Here is a 16,167-nt window from a genome sequence, read left to right on the forward strand (position 1 = left end):
GCTTTCTAATATATCTTAAAACAGAAAATTGCTATCCCTGAATGACTCCCCATCAGTATTTTGAGAAACTGCAAAAAAAAAGAGCACTAGTAGGCTAAAGTGTTCCTTAACTAGACTCATAATATCTAGTTGCTGTGTAGAAGCTAAGTGATTTCCATGCTGGATAGCCAGGGGAATTTTAAGACCTAATATCCTACCAGCATGGCATTGTCCCATGGATGAAACAGCTATGGAAGTGTTTGAGTGTCCCTGATAACTGAAAGTGTTAAATAATGTAAACTTGTAAGGGTGCTACAATTTTAAATATAGTTGCTCTATTCCCATATATGTCCAGTGAAAGTAGACACTTTATTTATTTACTTATCTGTTTATTTTCAGTGTTGGAAAACTTTGAACAGACAATCGTCCCCAATTTTGGATCATTGGAAAGCCAGCAGGATTTCCGAACCCCAGAGTTTGTGAGTATTATTACTTTATCTTAAATTTGTACTAATTAGCCAGAGATTTTTTTATAAAGTATAGAAAAAGTTGTGTTTTTTTTTGTTTTTTTTTGTTTTTTTTTTTTTTTTTTAATTTTATTCTTCAGTGATTCCAGGTGTGGCATAAGATCCCATGGCAGTGACGTGTTCAGAATGCTCTGGTGTCCCTGGGGAACAGGTTACTGAACTTCAGTATGTCAGCATCATGCACTGTAGTCTTGATTTTCACACTGCTCATGCAATTGCAAACAGGAACTCATTCTGCAGTAAACTAGCAATGGCTTTCCAAAGCTCCCACTTCATTCCTTGATACCATTGCACTCAGTTTCTGTGCTTGCTCTCTCTGGAAAGCCATCTTTACTGAGCACATACAGGTACATTGACCATTACCCATCATTTGTAGTGGACACAGTGTGAGTCTCCTTTCCTTCTGAAACCTGCAATAATACCACCTCATAGGACTAGGAATAGTCTATTGGTGTTTTCCACCAAGAAGGGAACTAATGCTTTCACTCAATTAGACTTATTAAAGATTAGGCATGGTTCCTGCCCTTAAGGAATTAAAAATATTATTAGATGCTACTGTGATTTTATTAATGCCTTATTTAAAGAAAATTAAGGACATAGAATGTCTTGCAAAATGTCCTTACTAAGTAGATTTTATATTAGGCTCATTTGGAGAGAGGAGATGGGAAGAAGTGTTTCTCTGACTCATGTGCCATATTATTGCACCAGATGTGTAGGAAAAGCATGCCAGAATCCACCTGGATTTACTGATTTTTGTTCCTGCTACAAATGGTTTGTCTACCAATTGCTTTAGCAATGCAAAAACCTTTTTTTTAGTTTATATTCAAAGTGTGATATACATTCACCACTTCAGTAATTGACAGAGCATGGTTGTGTTTTTGATAAAGACCAAAAAAGAACTCATTATGTGCTTTTCCTCTTCTCATTCACTCTTTATGGATTTCCTTCTCAATTTGACCAAGAATAAGGGAACTAGACAGTGCCCTGGACTGAAAAGGATCACACATAAAACTGTATCCACAGTGCCATTTTATTGCAAAGTGTGGGGCTCCTGTGGAGCACTTGCAGATTGCCTACTGTGAAAATCACTTGGATATAATAAAAAGACATAGTATTCAATGACTTCCCTGTTATATTCAATGAGATTTTCAGTGAAGGAAAATTGTGAATGCCTACCAGTACTCCTGTGTTTTAAAGTAGCAGAGCAGTTTTGTGGCTTTTCTTACTTTTGCAGTCCAAAAGCAGAACTCACAGATGTTTCACATTTGAGTATGATTTGCAAATTCTTGGCATCTCTGTTTTTATTAATTACTTTCTGTACTCTTTAAGCAACGTAACTAATCTAAAAAGAAATGTCTGCAACAAGGTGTTGGTAAGCACACATGTAGTTCACACAAAATTCCTGTATGAGAATAGAAGTGTATTTTCTCAAGAACAGATTCTAGTATATTGTGGTGTTGGACCTTGGCTTCCCCCAAGAGCATTTTTGCCAGGGATGATTCAACTGCACTGGTGAACTTCCTCTGCCTTTAGCATATCCTCTTGATGACCACATTTTTATTTTCAGCGTTTGGAGACTGGCTAGTTTGAGCCAGAATGGCAAGAGGCAGGACTCAGGATCACAGACTATATTTACGCTGTTGAGAGACATTTTTAACAATGACTCTGGGGACACCCAAGCTGGGGAGATTCCTAGACTAAATCCCTACTTTTTTGTTTTTCACTGTCATGCCTCAAGGTAATCAAGAGTTGTTTCATTAGATTACAGTGGTGGAGCCAAAAGCTGCCATTCTGTTTTGTCCTATTGCCCCAGATGTGGAACACCTATAAAAACTTAAGTTGAGCAACATATGTACCACTTAGGGTACGTTAGAAGTAATTATTCTGTTTTTAGAGGACTGCTCTTTTGAGCAAAGTAATAGGTAAATGTTTAGAGCATTTGAAAAAAAATACATATATGAAAATATATATTAAGTATGTGTAAACTCTAGATTATGATTTCTGGCCTATTTCAATTCACTGAGTCAATTTCATTAACATAGTCACAACATTGAAAACTTGAGACTTAATGGGATAATCATGATTGCCATATACATGCATTTGACAATAGGTTTCTATGTCCTGGCTGTTATCTGTCTCTAATTGTGTTTTCATACCACATTCAGGAAGGAATCTGTGATTTTCTTTTGTTTTACAGATTTTCACACCTCTGATGCTCATTACATGCCACTTCCTTATGTAGCACATAAATAGCTGCTTGTGTTTTCTTCTCAGCATCACTATAGCTGCTGTACTCCTGGTCTCATGGTAAACATATATCACCTATACTGCTGTCTCCATGGTAAACAAACAGGAGATGTAGAAGAAGTCCATCGGGAATAGGACGCTCCAGGGAATCAAGCGTTGTATTTAAGAGTAGCCTTTTTTTGTAGGCAGAAGGTTACAGCATCGGTGAAAACCAAGGCTCCAGTTGTACAGGCAGGCAGGCTGGGCACATGCCAGGAGAAAGTCAGGTATGTTGATCCAAATTAGATTTTAAAATCAGGAATAGAAGTGATAGTATGAACCTGAGAGCCAAGAGAACCCCAAAGCAAAGCAGAATTGAAAACAGAAGACTGGGAAAGAATAAAAGGAGCTAGAAAATCAGTATTCTATTTTTCTCCATCTGGCATTTTGGAAGGTCCAACTGCAGTTTGCTGAGTTGAACTGAAATAAAACAAGGCATAGACCATGTTTATTCAGGCCTTATCCTCAAGTATTTCAGATTTTTAGAAGGATCAAGAGTCTAGTGTTTTTCTATAACAAAATGTATTTTTATTGTTTGGCCAACAGGGAAAATAAAATACTTATGGCTATTAGTTTGTTTCCTTTAGAATTTCTGTTTTTCTTTTACTGTAAATACGGCCTGAGAGAACAGTGCCATTTGAATAGCCTCGGTCACTAGCGTCATAAGCAAATCTGTTTTCCCTCCCCAGCTCAGGTCTGTCCACAGCCAGCACTGCTGTATGGTTTGCATAAATCTTGGGTTGATGAATGCTGTCCTCAGCTCCATGTGGCAGCCAGCCTTGTTCTTGGGCAGCATCCCTACTGACCTCTTCTCAAAATCACTGCAGATTTGTCTATTGATTATCTGCCACCTGTGTACCTGTGTTGCTTCACTCCACCTCCCCCTCTCCTTTGCAGATTGAGGCAAGTGAGTTTAGCCAAACTATGCTAGAATGTAAAAAAGTGAACAGAGATATAGGTGTAAGGCATGTGTGTTCTTGCTACCCCAAAGTTTGTGAGGAGCTGGAAATGTGTTGGAACTAGAAACTCTGAGGTAGAGGAGATAAGGTGGATATGTGGGAGGGAGTCAAGGTGAAAGAGACCTGGCTAGGTGCTGGCAATACAGAGTATAACTTGGTGATCTTACTATGGTGGGAAACCATAGCAAGTTCAGGTTTTTTTTTTTTTTTTTTTAATTTGGGTGTTTGAGCACAGTAAAAATTTGTTTTATAAATGTCATAAACATTTTCCCATGCTATTTTCTTTTTTCTCTATGTCATTATTATTTCCTTCTTTAATATTATCAGATATGTCCTATTAATGAAGTGTAATTCATCACATTATAATTTTCTAAAACAATTGTTCAAGCAATATCTAGTCAGCAAAGTGGTGGCATGGTCAGAAGCTTTTGGGACCATGCAAGTGATGGTCATCATTTGGAGATAAGGATAAAGGTCGACTTAGTATGTGAAGACTCTCGGAAAGGGGATTGATCAAAATCAGACTGGGAGCTGAGTGCCAGAGACTCAAATAGTTTTACTGAGTGCAGACTTAGACATAGAGATGAAAGAAATAAGCTTTTGTGGTTAGAACTGAAGATGGGGAGCCTTCCATATAGCAATGGAGCAGAGAAATGTCTGCAAGATGGTTGCATGCAGATAACAAATACAGTCTGCCAGGTGTTCCCAATCCCAGGTCTGTGGTTAAAAGCAAAGGAGACCTAAGGGGTCAATCCAAGGGCTAGTGAGTCATGGCTGAACCCACAGACTCCAGGTTCACTCTAGGTGTCAAGAAGTTGAAAAAAAAAATCCTGGGGGATGGAGGGGTCAGCAGTGGGAGAGGTTGTGGTCAAGGCTCTTTCTAAATACCTTGACTCTGTTGGCATTAACCCAGGAACTCAGAGGGGCCTTACAACCTGAGCACACACTGGACAAGGTGTGGGGTGTGAATAAAGGAGTCGGATTTAGCAGTACTACGTCTGCTTGCAGCCAACTGGGAGATACTGCATCATCAGAACCAGGCTGTGATCAACATAGAAACACATGGAAGGAAAGGAGAGGCTCAAAATTTGTGTTTTATGGTCTGTGTCTCACCATTAATATCCCCTTTTCAACTTCCCAAAACTGGAGGTTTATATATAACCCTCCTGGCTTTTCAGGAGCAGGAATATTCTTATCATCTCTGGTCTCATGCCAGTTGATATTTTTCAGTTTTTAGCTTCCACCAAATTTGGAGTAAATAATGAAGAGTTTGAGCTGGCAAGAGAATATTAGGATTACAATAGGATAAACCAAGACAGATGATGAGGAAACCCTAGGATTTAGAAAGACTAGATAGGCAAATAGGCTTAGGAAGATGAGGATTAAAGTGGAACAAATATGTGTCCCCATAATGGTTGCACAGAGAGAAGCAGGTCCGAGGAGTAAATTATTCTCATTTGAAATTTCCCTCGTTTTTTTGAGGGGAGATATTAACTTTATAGAAAATAATGTTAATTCCCTGAAATTCACATTTGATTATATTTAACCAGGTAAAAATGCATTTGATCTCAAGGAAGAATTAAAGTATTAATTCACTCAACAAATATTTAGTTGGTGTCTACTATTTTAGTGTCTAAGTAATACAGTTAACATACAGTAAACAATATCCCTGTACTTGCAAAGCTTATATTTTGGCAAAGGAGACATAAAGCAAAAAGTAAATAAAACACATAACATGTTAAATGATAACTCCTTTAGGAAAAGATAAAATAGGGATTTTGGGGGGATGTAGAGGTTAGCGGTGGTGGACAGTTTTAAATTGGGTTTTTAGGACATATCTCACTGAGAAGATGCCAAGTAAAAAAACCTGAAAGTCATGTTGGAGCAAACTATTTGGAAATGTACAGAGAGAAAGCATTCCAAGCAGGAGTGGCATAAACAAAGGTCTTAAGGTGGAAGATTTGTGGTATGTTTGGGGAAATGGAGGGAGGCCAGTGTGGTTAGAATAGCATGGAGGATAGGAAAATAATAGATTTGGGGACTTTAAAGACTTTGGTTTTGCTCTGAATTGGGAAGTCATTTGAGGGTAAAAGACTTTTGGAGGATAAATGTGAGGGTTCAGAGCAGAGGAATAATCTGACTGTGCTTTCATGGGATCATTTTGGCTGTGTTAAGACTATTCTATGGAGAAGCAGGGAGACCTGTTAGTTCTTTGCAAGAATCCAAGGAAGAGATGGTGGTCAGCGAACATTGGTTATGGTCGTAGTGGGACATACTCCAATCCTGGATATATTTTGGAAGGTAGAAGGAATAGGTTTGTTGACAAAGCAGATATGCAGTATATGAGAAATAGTAGTCAAGGATGACACTAAAGTTTTTTATTTGAAACTGTGGGAGGAGCAGTTTGAAGAGAAATAGATGATACTAAAAACTTCATGTTGGAGTTGCAAAATTCACAACAGCCTAGAGGAGATGTCAGGATGCAATGGGATGTATACATGTCTGGAGTTAAACCTTGACAAGAGAAATCTTGGTTGAGTGGTAGAACCAAATCCTAATTAGGAAGGATTAAAAACAGGTAGAATAGGGATTGGATACCTGAAATTTTAGATTACATCTGGATCTTTTGAACTTTTTTTTTTTTTTTTTTTTCTGAACAAGGATGCAGAGAAAGAGGGAGCATCTGAAGGAAGATTTGGGTGAAGAGAGTTCAGTTTTAAGATAACAGGACTTTCTGTTTGTAAGGTGGGAGGTAAATTTGTAGGTAGAGAAAAATTGATGATGCAGTAATGGAAAGAAGAATTTTTGAAATAATGTCCTCGAGAAGGCAAGAAGGGATGGAATCTGTCCATAGGTCATCATAGATGTAGGGACATTCACACCTAAAAGGAGGAAGGATCCAGTTCGATCACGATTTCTCAACCTCAGCACCATGGACATTTTGGGCTGAATTATTTTGTGTTGTGGGCAGGGAGTGGGGAGGGTGTCATCCTGTGCCTTGGAGGATGTTTAGCAGCATCCCTGGTCTCTGCCCACTAGAAGTCAATACTTCCTGCCTTGAGGAGAGGATGACAACTAAATATCTGTAGTTATTGCCAAATGTCCCCTGGGGACAAAATTGCCCCCATTTGAGAGACACTGAGTTAGATAAATACTGAAAAGGCATCGAGGTCACTGGTGTCCTCAGGGTTGTTTTTGCTCAGTGGTTTGGATGCCACTCTAATCCAGGTGAGAATGGATTGTGGAATGAGCAGGAGAAAGAAAATAGAAAATGCTGACCTCTCTTTCAAGGAGTTCGCCAGTGAGGGACTGGAGAATGAGCAGGATATAACTAGAGGAGAGAATGAGAGCCAGGATGATTTCCTTTTCTTAGGTGGAGAAATGTGAGCAAGCTTAAAAAGGATCCATTTAAGAGAAGCAATGGAGTCTGGGGAAAAGAGTAGCTCTGAAGAGGGCCGTGGAGGGGTTTGCAGGGCACAGGTAGAGGAGTCAGCATTATATAGGGAGAACAGTGTCTCTCACAGCACAAGAGTAGGGACCGATGCCAGTGATCTTCAGGCTTCATAGGGAGAAGTTGAGGGCTCCCAGCAGATGACTCCTGTTTTCAGCCGCTGAGCGTGAAGAGGAGGTAGTGGTTTTGAAGACCTGAGGAACAGGCTGACTGCAAAAACCTGGCACAAGTTCTACGATTTCTGCGCAGCAGTGAGGGCTTTGGTGAGGCCAGTGATTCCAAACTCCCCTGCTCTGTGGTGTACTCAGGCATCACTCAGACACAGAAAGCAGGCTTCATCCAGAGTGGGGTCTTCACTGGATGAACATGATGGAAAAAGAGTGGAGTATCGGAAGGATGAACTGTAGAATGTAACCTTAAGGAAGGAGGGAGAGGGAGGAAGAGGGGATCAGCAGAGCGATTAGAAAAAGACAAGGGACCTCAGAGGTCTTCGTGACTTCAGAAGGAAATGTAGTTGTGTAAGAGAGATCTTTCGATAAGCAATTTTGGAAAGAGAACTTTTCAAGAAATGGCAAGGTCTCAGGTAGGACGGTGGCAGTTAGTGCATGAGGGGAACAAGAGCCTTGATACTAAGAAGCCATGCTACTGGGACATGAGTGTTCTGGTCACATCTGTCTGTGGGATGTCTGTATGTCCTTCTGGCATGGTGGAGGACACATAGTGGAGAGTGCAGTGTTGTGTCAGGAACTGGATTTTCAGTGGCCAGAAGTCACAGTGGGGAAGTAGGAGATGATAAACTTTAGCAAACTCTGGGGATATATTCTGCTCACATAGACCTAAATGGAATTTTCTCCTAAGGACATGGGGGAATAATGGTGTGGAAGTGGCATGTGAAAAAAGGGGAAAATTCCTGTAATTCCCTTTCCTGGTGGTGGTGTGAAAGGTATGAGAGGGTAACTAGCCACTGCCTTCAGGTCTGCAGATTTTCGTTTGCAGGTTTGTTTCAAAGTGGTTTGGTCAGGTTTTGTTTCAAAGTAGTTTCAAGAGTCTATTTTAATCTCTTTTGTTTTGCAATCCAGACTTCTTTATTTTGGCTATTGCTGAGGTAACTGAATTGGAGCTGGGACTTTTGAAAAACATTTCAGTTTATTTCATGGTCATTCCAAGGTCCTTCTCACTAATCCTAGATGCCCAACTAAAGCCGTGCGGTATGCCTTAAACTCTCAGGATCTTCAGGGTCAGGGAGTGTGGGAATAAGGCAGGACAGGGTCTTTCCACTTGAGTACTTCTTCACTTAGACTTACATTTTTTGCCTTCTCTAAACAGAAATTCAATGCCTTTGCCTTATGTTTTTGACACTCAGTTTGTCAAACTAAAAGAGAAAAGAAACTTAACCCCAAAAGAACAAACAAAGGAATATTAATTTGGATAGAGGATTCTCAAAAGGGAAAATAAAATTAAAGATGAACTGTCTATTCAGAATCACTCATTTGTCCCATTTCCTGTGATTGGAATTCATGTGGCATTTCAGTGTAGAAAGCTTTTTGTGCATTCAAGAACAAAATGTAATCAATTGTGGATTTTGTCTGAATATGGAGGAATAGTTGTGTTGTGTACATGGAAGTTTCAGAAGCTAAATTTGTGGGTTTGGTAGGATTGAGGAATATGAGCAAACAGAGTGCTACATGCAAAGGTGTCATTCAGAAGTTTCCTTCCAAGTCACTTCTTTTGGATGCAGACTACCTCTTCCTAGAGAAGTAATAAATGGTGATTAGGCTGCTAGGCCCAGCCAGGTCAGACCCACTATAGCCAGTTTAACTCAAAATGCTACTATACTAACAATCCTCTGGAACACTCCAATCTTTTTTTTTTTTTTTTTCCATCATTAATCTTTAAATGTTAAAGTCCAGAATGAATTGAAGCATGTGAAAAATACTTAGCAAGATGAGATCGATTAACTGATTGATTGGTTTTTGAGTTAAGCTAGATGATGAAGATGTAGTAATAGGTCCTCAGTTTAAGGAAGACAGTTTAATAGTATGAGATAACAGAGAAAACAACTTGTCAGCTTCTATGATACTTCTGTTTTTTCTGCCAATGGAGGTGAACAAACCCAGGGAGGGTTTGGGTGGTACCAGTTTGCAATGGTTGAAGTCCAGGGGAGGGGCTTTAGAAACCCATACTGCTCACTGTTTTAGAAGGGAATATGATTATTCCATAGAGCTTAATATTTCCTGCCTAAGAAAATTCTATGTCAATCAGATATTAGAAGAGCTTGTAGATTTGTTTGTGAAACTACAGTTGATGATTTTGAGGCAATATGGGGTTGGGAGGGAAGACTAGAGTGAAAATGTAATAATTTTCAAAATAGGGGTTAGGGTTTGTTAAGTCTTAGAAAAAGGCCACCAGGAATAACATGAGTTCATTCAACCTGAGCACTTTTTACTCTTTTTTTTTTTTTTTTTTTTTTTTTAAATGGGGAGTATTGGGTAGAATAGGAGAAAGCCACAGACATTTTTGTGTTTTGATTTTAGCAAGGTGTGTAGAAAAAAAAAAAAAAAAACTCTCTTTAAATGCAAAATGAAGTGTGGTCCTAGAGAGTACACTTATCTAGGCAATTGATCTTAGGAAGACTGAAGAATAATGGATGGAAATCAATTCCTAGAGGAGACAAAAATCAATATGAATTAAAGAAAACTCCTGTCCCTGATTCATAAATACCAGCTGCTTAAGTAAAGAGCACAGAGTGAAGACTGAAGACTGATCATGCGAATGACTAGGTATTTGGCTAATTAAGTTGGGTATGAATTGAGCATGCAATAAATAAAAATTAGTGCAATTCATAATGCATCCCTACCTATGTGTCTTAACAAAGTAAGTCATAGGCTTCTGCTCGGTGTCAGCAAAGCAGTATCTGCCATTCCCAGTGCCCCTTCAGCATGGTGGCAGATACTCACACTTAGGGGAGAACATGACAAGATCTAAATATTAGATAATAATCATTGATAGATAAAGGTGTAAAATACAGTTTTGAGGACCATGAATAGAAGATAAATACGGCAGATAGATTTGATTTCAGTAGAAAGAAATTCTCATAATAAAAATACTTAACACTTTGGAAGAGTTCAATGCAGACAGGCTGAATGGATAACAATCTAGGCAGGAGATAACAGACAAATGCTTGAACCAGCATTTGTGGGGTTGGAAAGGCAGGGCATATGTGTTTTATGTGTAGCAGGACTTGTTAATTGATGGGAAGTGGAGAATGGCAGAAAGAGAGGGTGTTTTTGTGAATATTCTACCCCCGTGAATTATATGTAGCTCATTGATACATCTGAATTGCTTCTATTTTAAATTTTTCCTCATTCAACCTGTTATCAGCAGCCAAATTATGTAATTAATTAAAGCTCTTTCCTCTACATTCCAGTGTTCATTCTACCTGGTTTTATTACTCTATTTTCAGAAATCCTTGACTATAAAATGCCTTGTGAATTCCTTGCCCCGCAAGATATCACATTTGAAATTCAGCAAGCTATTTGTTATCTGGGAATGTCAAAATTAATTTGACCAAAGCATGGGTGAGGAAAGCAGGGAACCCTGGGCATTTGGAACAAAGACATGATATCTGTATTTAGCATGGAACTCATCTGATTATAAGTCATCTGGAAGCATTTCCCAACAATGGCTAGGGAAACCCACAGAAGCAAAAGCATCAGGTTAAAGTTGAACATCTACTGACAAATAACCTGACTGTGCCTGACCTAAAAAACAACATGAATATAGAAAATCATGATGAAAATTTAAAGAGAAATGCAGAACTTGCTGGAATTGTGCACACAATATACATTCATAGGATTCCTGGACCATTGAAAAGGGAAGACAGGTGGGATTTCCTCTGCAACTGTCCCTCCCATATTTTGAACCCCTTATTAACTTGGAAGGCTGAAGGACTTTGGAAAGATGATTTGAAATCATTTAATTTCTAAAAGCCCCAAATTAACTATAGTTATACTAATTTCAGCAAATAATAATAGTAAGTACATCTTTACTGTAAGTCTCAAATGTGTTCCTTAAGTCCATCTCTGGTAAGAATTACTATAAATACGCTTTTACCCGGAAAACCCAAATGGCTACTTCAGAAAGAAAATGCATTTACGGCTCCTTCTCCCAGGTCACTTTTTGAAATGTAGATTAATGTGAACTGACAGGTTGTAATAACTACCAAAGAGCATCTTCATTAATTATAATGGGCAGACCAGTGCTATGGATCTTTATGATGTTAGCACAAATCACAATATATCAAGTCAGAATCATACTTGTTCCTGGAGTATAAATCTAAGTCCACATCCCCTAAAATAAAAACAGAGAATGGAAATTCAGACAGATCATTTAGCAGTGTCGATGGCACCACACCATTCCTCCTAATTTCTTGGCCTCAAGTGTTATTAAGGTAAACATGCTGTCATCCTAATATGAAGTCAGAAGGTTGAGGAAAGTAAGGTGAATGCATTGAGGGACTTCTGAGATTTTTAAACGTGATTTTTACTTCTGCCTATAGAAAAATGTTAAAAATAAGAAGTTGTTCTAAAAGGCCCCCTAGGGAGCGGAGCCTGAGATGGAACTCTGGGAAGTTAGAAACCCTCCCTTACTAAGCAGCTCAACCCTCAGGCTCCCACAGGCAAGGAGTTTTTCCTTTTAGTACTTCAGTTTCCTCATATATAAAAAGCAGGAATATCATCAGTGGATTTCCTCCCTCGGATGGTGTTCAGTGATGGTTCACTGATTGAGAAACATTTTAGCTATCTTAAAAGCATATTCATAAAATAGTAATACAGCAAGGAGTCTTCTCTGGCATTTATGGATGCCTGCAGTTGGATAAGCACATTGCAGACAAAGGGCTAACCAGCACTGAAATGCCCATAGCCCCACATTGCTCAACCCAGCCATGGTGCTTCTCATTCCCTTTCCAGTGAAGTCACTCTTGGTATCGGATATTGGCCCTATTCTTCTTAGAATGCAGGCAAAAGCATTGGCCCCTGGCATCCCTGAGAAAGTACAGTTACAGGCAGTTGGGTACATATCAGATTATCAATGGGTTGAGAATTAATCATATGCAGCAATATCATAAAATACCAACAGCACAGTCTATCAATAAATAAAGATGTTGAACACTTACTAACACTTGCTAATAGAATTTTCAGTGAATTAGAAATAAGACTTATTTAAATTATGCAGTATTTTGAATAAACCACTATCAACCTCACTAAATTTGGTAGAAAAATTTTCATACATTCATTCAACCATTCAATGTTTATTATTCAACGTGTTTAAAGGCATACAAAACAATGTTTACCCACAGAGCCAAGACTAGGCTCACTGTTCACCTCTGTACCCTGTCTCATCATTTGACAGATGTTAGTTGTGCAGTTAATGCTGGTTGGTCAGTTGGATGGTTGGGAGACTCTAAAGCAGGGTGCAGTATTTAATGAGTTCTGGTGGCACTTTAGAGTACTGGAAGAGTTCAGTTAGGGTTGTAGTTCTCATCCCTGTTTGTACATCACAATTACCTGAAGAGTGCTTTTAAAACATGAGGCCCTGTGCAAACCTTACTCTTGTTTAGTGCCTGAGTACATTTATAAAAAGTTTGCAAAGATGCACACAGGTTTGAGTTATTGAGAAAAATCAAGTTTGTATTATTGAGGGAAGTGGTATATATCTCAACCTCGGAAGACTACGTTTTGGTAGGCATCCGTACCCAAATCCGTATCCATCAGGACTTTACGCAACCTTTTCACTAACTAGATGAGACCCACCTGGAATGAGTGAGATTTGCATTGAGCATATAGCTGATCTAGGGGAGTGGGAGGAGATGAAAGAAAGATAACATTGAAGGTAGAAATACTGAATTCAACAGTCCAAACTTTTGAAGAGGCAAAGCAATGCCATAGAAGTGCTGTCCCACAGAACTTTCTGCATTGATAGAAGTGTCTCATCTCCATGCTGCATACTAACCACAGGTAGCTGTACAGACACTTGAGTGTCTAGTGAGACCAAGGAAATGAATTTTAAATTTATTGAATTTTAATGAATATAAATTAAATAGCCACAATTGGCTAGTGGCTGCTGTGTTGGACAGTGCAGTTATAGAGAGGTCAGGCCGGAGAGAGTACAGAGGATGAATCGCTAGTAGAAGCAGAAAGTAAGCAGCAGTCTGAGTGTGGGGTGAGTACAGCAGGGAAAGTGGAAAGGAGAGAGATGGAGCTAAGGGCGAAATGAGTCCAGGATAATCCCATGGTTGGCCATCTCTCTCTTTCTCTGGCTAGTTCTCTACCCTTTTGCTGTTCTCCTCCTTCCACCTAAACCCTTCCTATTTGTTAGAGAAAGCTTAGCCAGAGCTTAGCCTGGTATGCATTTTCTCACTCACATTTAAACTCTGTGTTAACAATTCCCAGTTTTCTACTTAGGGTCTGACATCTTTCCTTTCATCCCGGACTCACAGAAAACTTGAGACACCTTCAGCCTTTCCTGTCTGATCTTAACTTCTCTTCCAATTCTCTGCATTTTAATCAATATAATCATCATCCTCCTAGCTCCAATCTTGCTGGTTTCTGAAGTCTGCTCCCCCTTTCTTCTTAGGGCTCAGAGACTCCCCATTACCACTCTTGCCTCCCACAGATCTACTACCTTCTAAATACTCCTGTAAAAAGAGAAATCAGTTCATTTCATTCCTTCTCTGATGTATAATGGAATTCCCCCTGCTCCCCACTGCTTCATCTGCCATATTGCAAAATGTCACAGGATAAATGGTTAATTAAGTTCAGTTGATTTATTTAATAATATTTATCAATTTAATATTTCTGTAACTCTGCTGGGAAATATTAATGGAAAATGGCACAATCAATGTCCCCCTTGGGGCATATATTCCTAGAGAGAGAAACAGACATTAATCAAATGATTACACAAATAACTCGACAATTAAACTTGTGAGAAGTGACATTTAAGGAGAGTAAAAGGTGCTTTTAGGGTCTATAAGGAAGAAACCTAAGCCAGGGAGGTCAGAGAAGGGTGCCAGGGAGAGGGAGGAAAGGGAATTCCAGGAAGAGAGAACTATATGTGTAAGAAAGGAGGGAAATCACTTTCTTCGATGGAATACAATGTAGCCATTGAAAACCTTAGAGTAATGGAATGGAGTCTGGAATTTTCCATCTACTGTGTTGGAATGGAGTCTAGAATTTTCAAAAAACCAAATGGAGCAGCCTTCAGAAACCAAGATTAGACCTTTAATATTGTCCTTTGCAGTGTAATTCCAAAACTTGAATGAATTGGTTATATTAAATACTGAAATATGTTACCTCAAGTAAACAAGTATCTGTTGGATTTCATTCCTGTTATGAGTTATCAACAAAAAACAGTTTTTCCCTTCAATATTGTATTCCAATTGAGATAATAGTATATGTCCATAAAATATATGCCATTATATCACACATGTATTGTATAATACAATCATAATTTATATAATGAAAAATTAAGAACCAAAACAAATGGTATAGATTCGCAGTTCTAAATGTTTTATATTCTTACACGTTATACTCTTAATAAAGTACCAACTCTTAAGAGCCTTTTTTTTTTGGTGGGCTTATCTATTGATAATCATTATATTGGAACTTAAACTGAGAAATTTTTAAAAAATTAATTCATTTGTAACCAATAGTAATCCCAATAATAATACATAATTTAAGCAAATCAATACTTTAACGTATTTATGAATATATTATTAAATACAATGTAAATATTCATGAATATTAACATTAACACTTTTATGCAAAACAATTATTTTTCTAAAACAAAAACCATAGGAAGAGGGGTGGGCATGTGTTATATATCTCTCTAGTCTCATTAAGAAAAGACAACTGGGGACTGGGGAGATAGGTCAGCTGATAGAGCACATGCCTCACAAGCGCAAGGCCCTGAGTTCGATCCCCAGTACCGCAAAAAAAAAAAGAAAAAAGAAAAGACAACTGGATTCTCTTATTTTCTTCTTTAAATAAAAGTCGGAATGTTTTGGTTTTGATTAAAGATGATTATAAAGATTATACAACCTTATACAGATGGGAAGTTGGGAATGGGAGAAATATTTCAAAGCCTTTTCAAATAATTGTGAATATTCTGCTTTGCTACCACATTACAACTCAAGAAGTGGTAGTTAAAAGTTGGCTGCAGTGTAGAATGTGAAAACATATCAATGAAGTATTCAAACATTATAAAAGTTGTCTTGAGTTCTGAATGGATCTTTACCCAAGCATGATTTTATCACCATGCAGAGATCAGTTGGAAAACACTGGTTCACTGCAAATCTTACAAATAAACAGCTCTTACAGATGCCATTTCATTATATAATATGAAAAAAAATTATATTTGTTAATATCACCTTCAGTCTTGATAGAAAAGCCATTGATTATTGGGAAGCTGCTAAGTCACCGTGTTAAACACAGTTTTCCAGAGTTCTAGTACTTTCTTGAAACCTTAGAATTTTATCACTAACAATAAATACTGTCAGTTGTTTTCCTTGAAATGATATTTTCATTTTGTTCATTTGTAGGAAAGTATCTGTAAAATACCCATGTCTGTATACCCAAATCTTTGTGTCAATCTTCTGTCAAATAAATGTGACATGAGGGGTAGAAGTTATTTCAGATTAAAACTCAAAACTACACAAGCACTTTTCCTTAAGGCAGTTGTACTTCAACGGGTAACAAATGGGTGCTTCCATTTTTCTTGTGAAATATTAAACAACTGTATACCGAAGGCTTGAACTGCAGTAAGTTAGTCATCATCTGCACTGTCATTGCAGATGTTACCACAATGAGGAAGGCAAAAAGCATCTTGGTGTTACAAGAATGGCTTTAACATTGCAGGCCCCAAGAAGAGTCAGGAATCCCTGCAAGGAAGGGATTGCAAACATTCA

The 16,167-nt window shown here is 38.3% G+C and overlaps 1 protein-coding gene across 3 annotated transcripts in view; it reads left to right on the plus strand.

Annotated features, from left to right (window-relative positions):
- Positions 1-16,167, plus strand: part of ANO6 (anoctamin 6) — a 191,781-nt gene that overhangs the window by 69,954 nt on the left and 105,660 nt on the right. For all 3 annotated transcript variants that reach the window (XM_079139568.1, XM_079139569.1, XM_079139567.1), the window contains one exon: positions 379-458. In XM_079139568.1, coding sequence (XP_078995694.1) covers positions 379-458 — 80 coding nt within the window. The remainder of the gene's footprint in view (positions 1-378; positions 459-16,167) is intronic.

This window comes from Sciurus vulgaris (genome assembly GCF_902686455.1).
Source record: "Sciurus vulgaris genome assembly, chromosome: 5".
NCBI classification, from domain to species: Eukaryota; Metazoa; Chordata; class Mammalia; order Rodentia; family Sciuridae; genus Sciurus; species Sciurus vulgaris.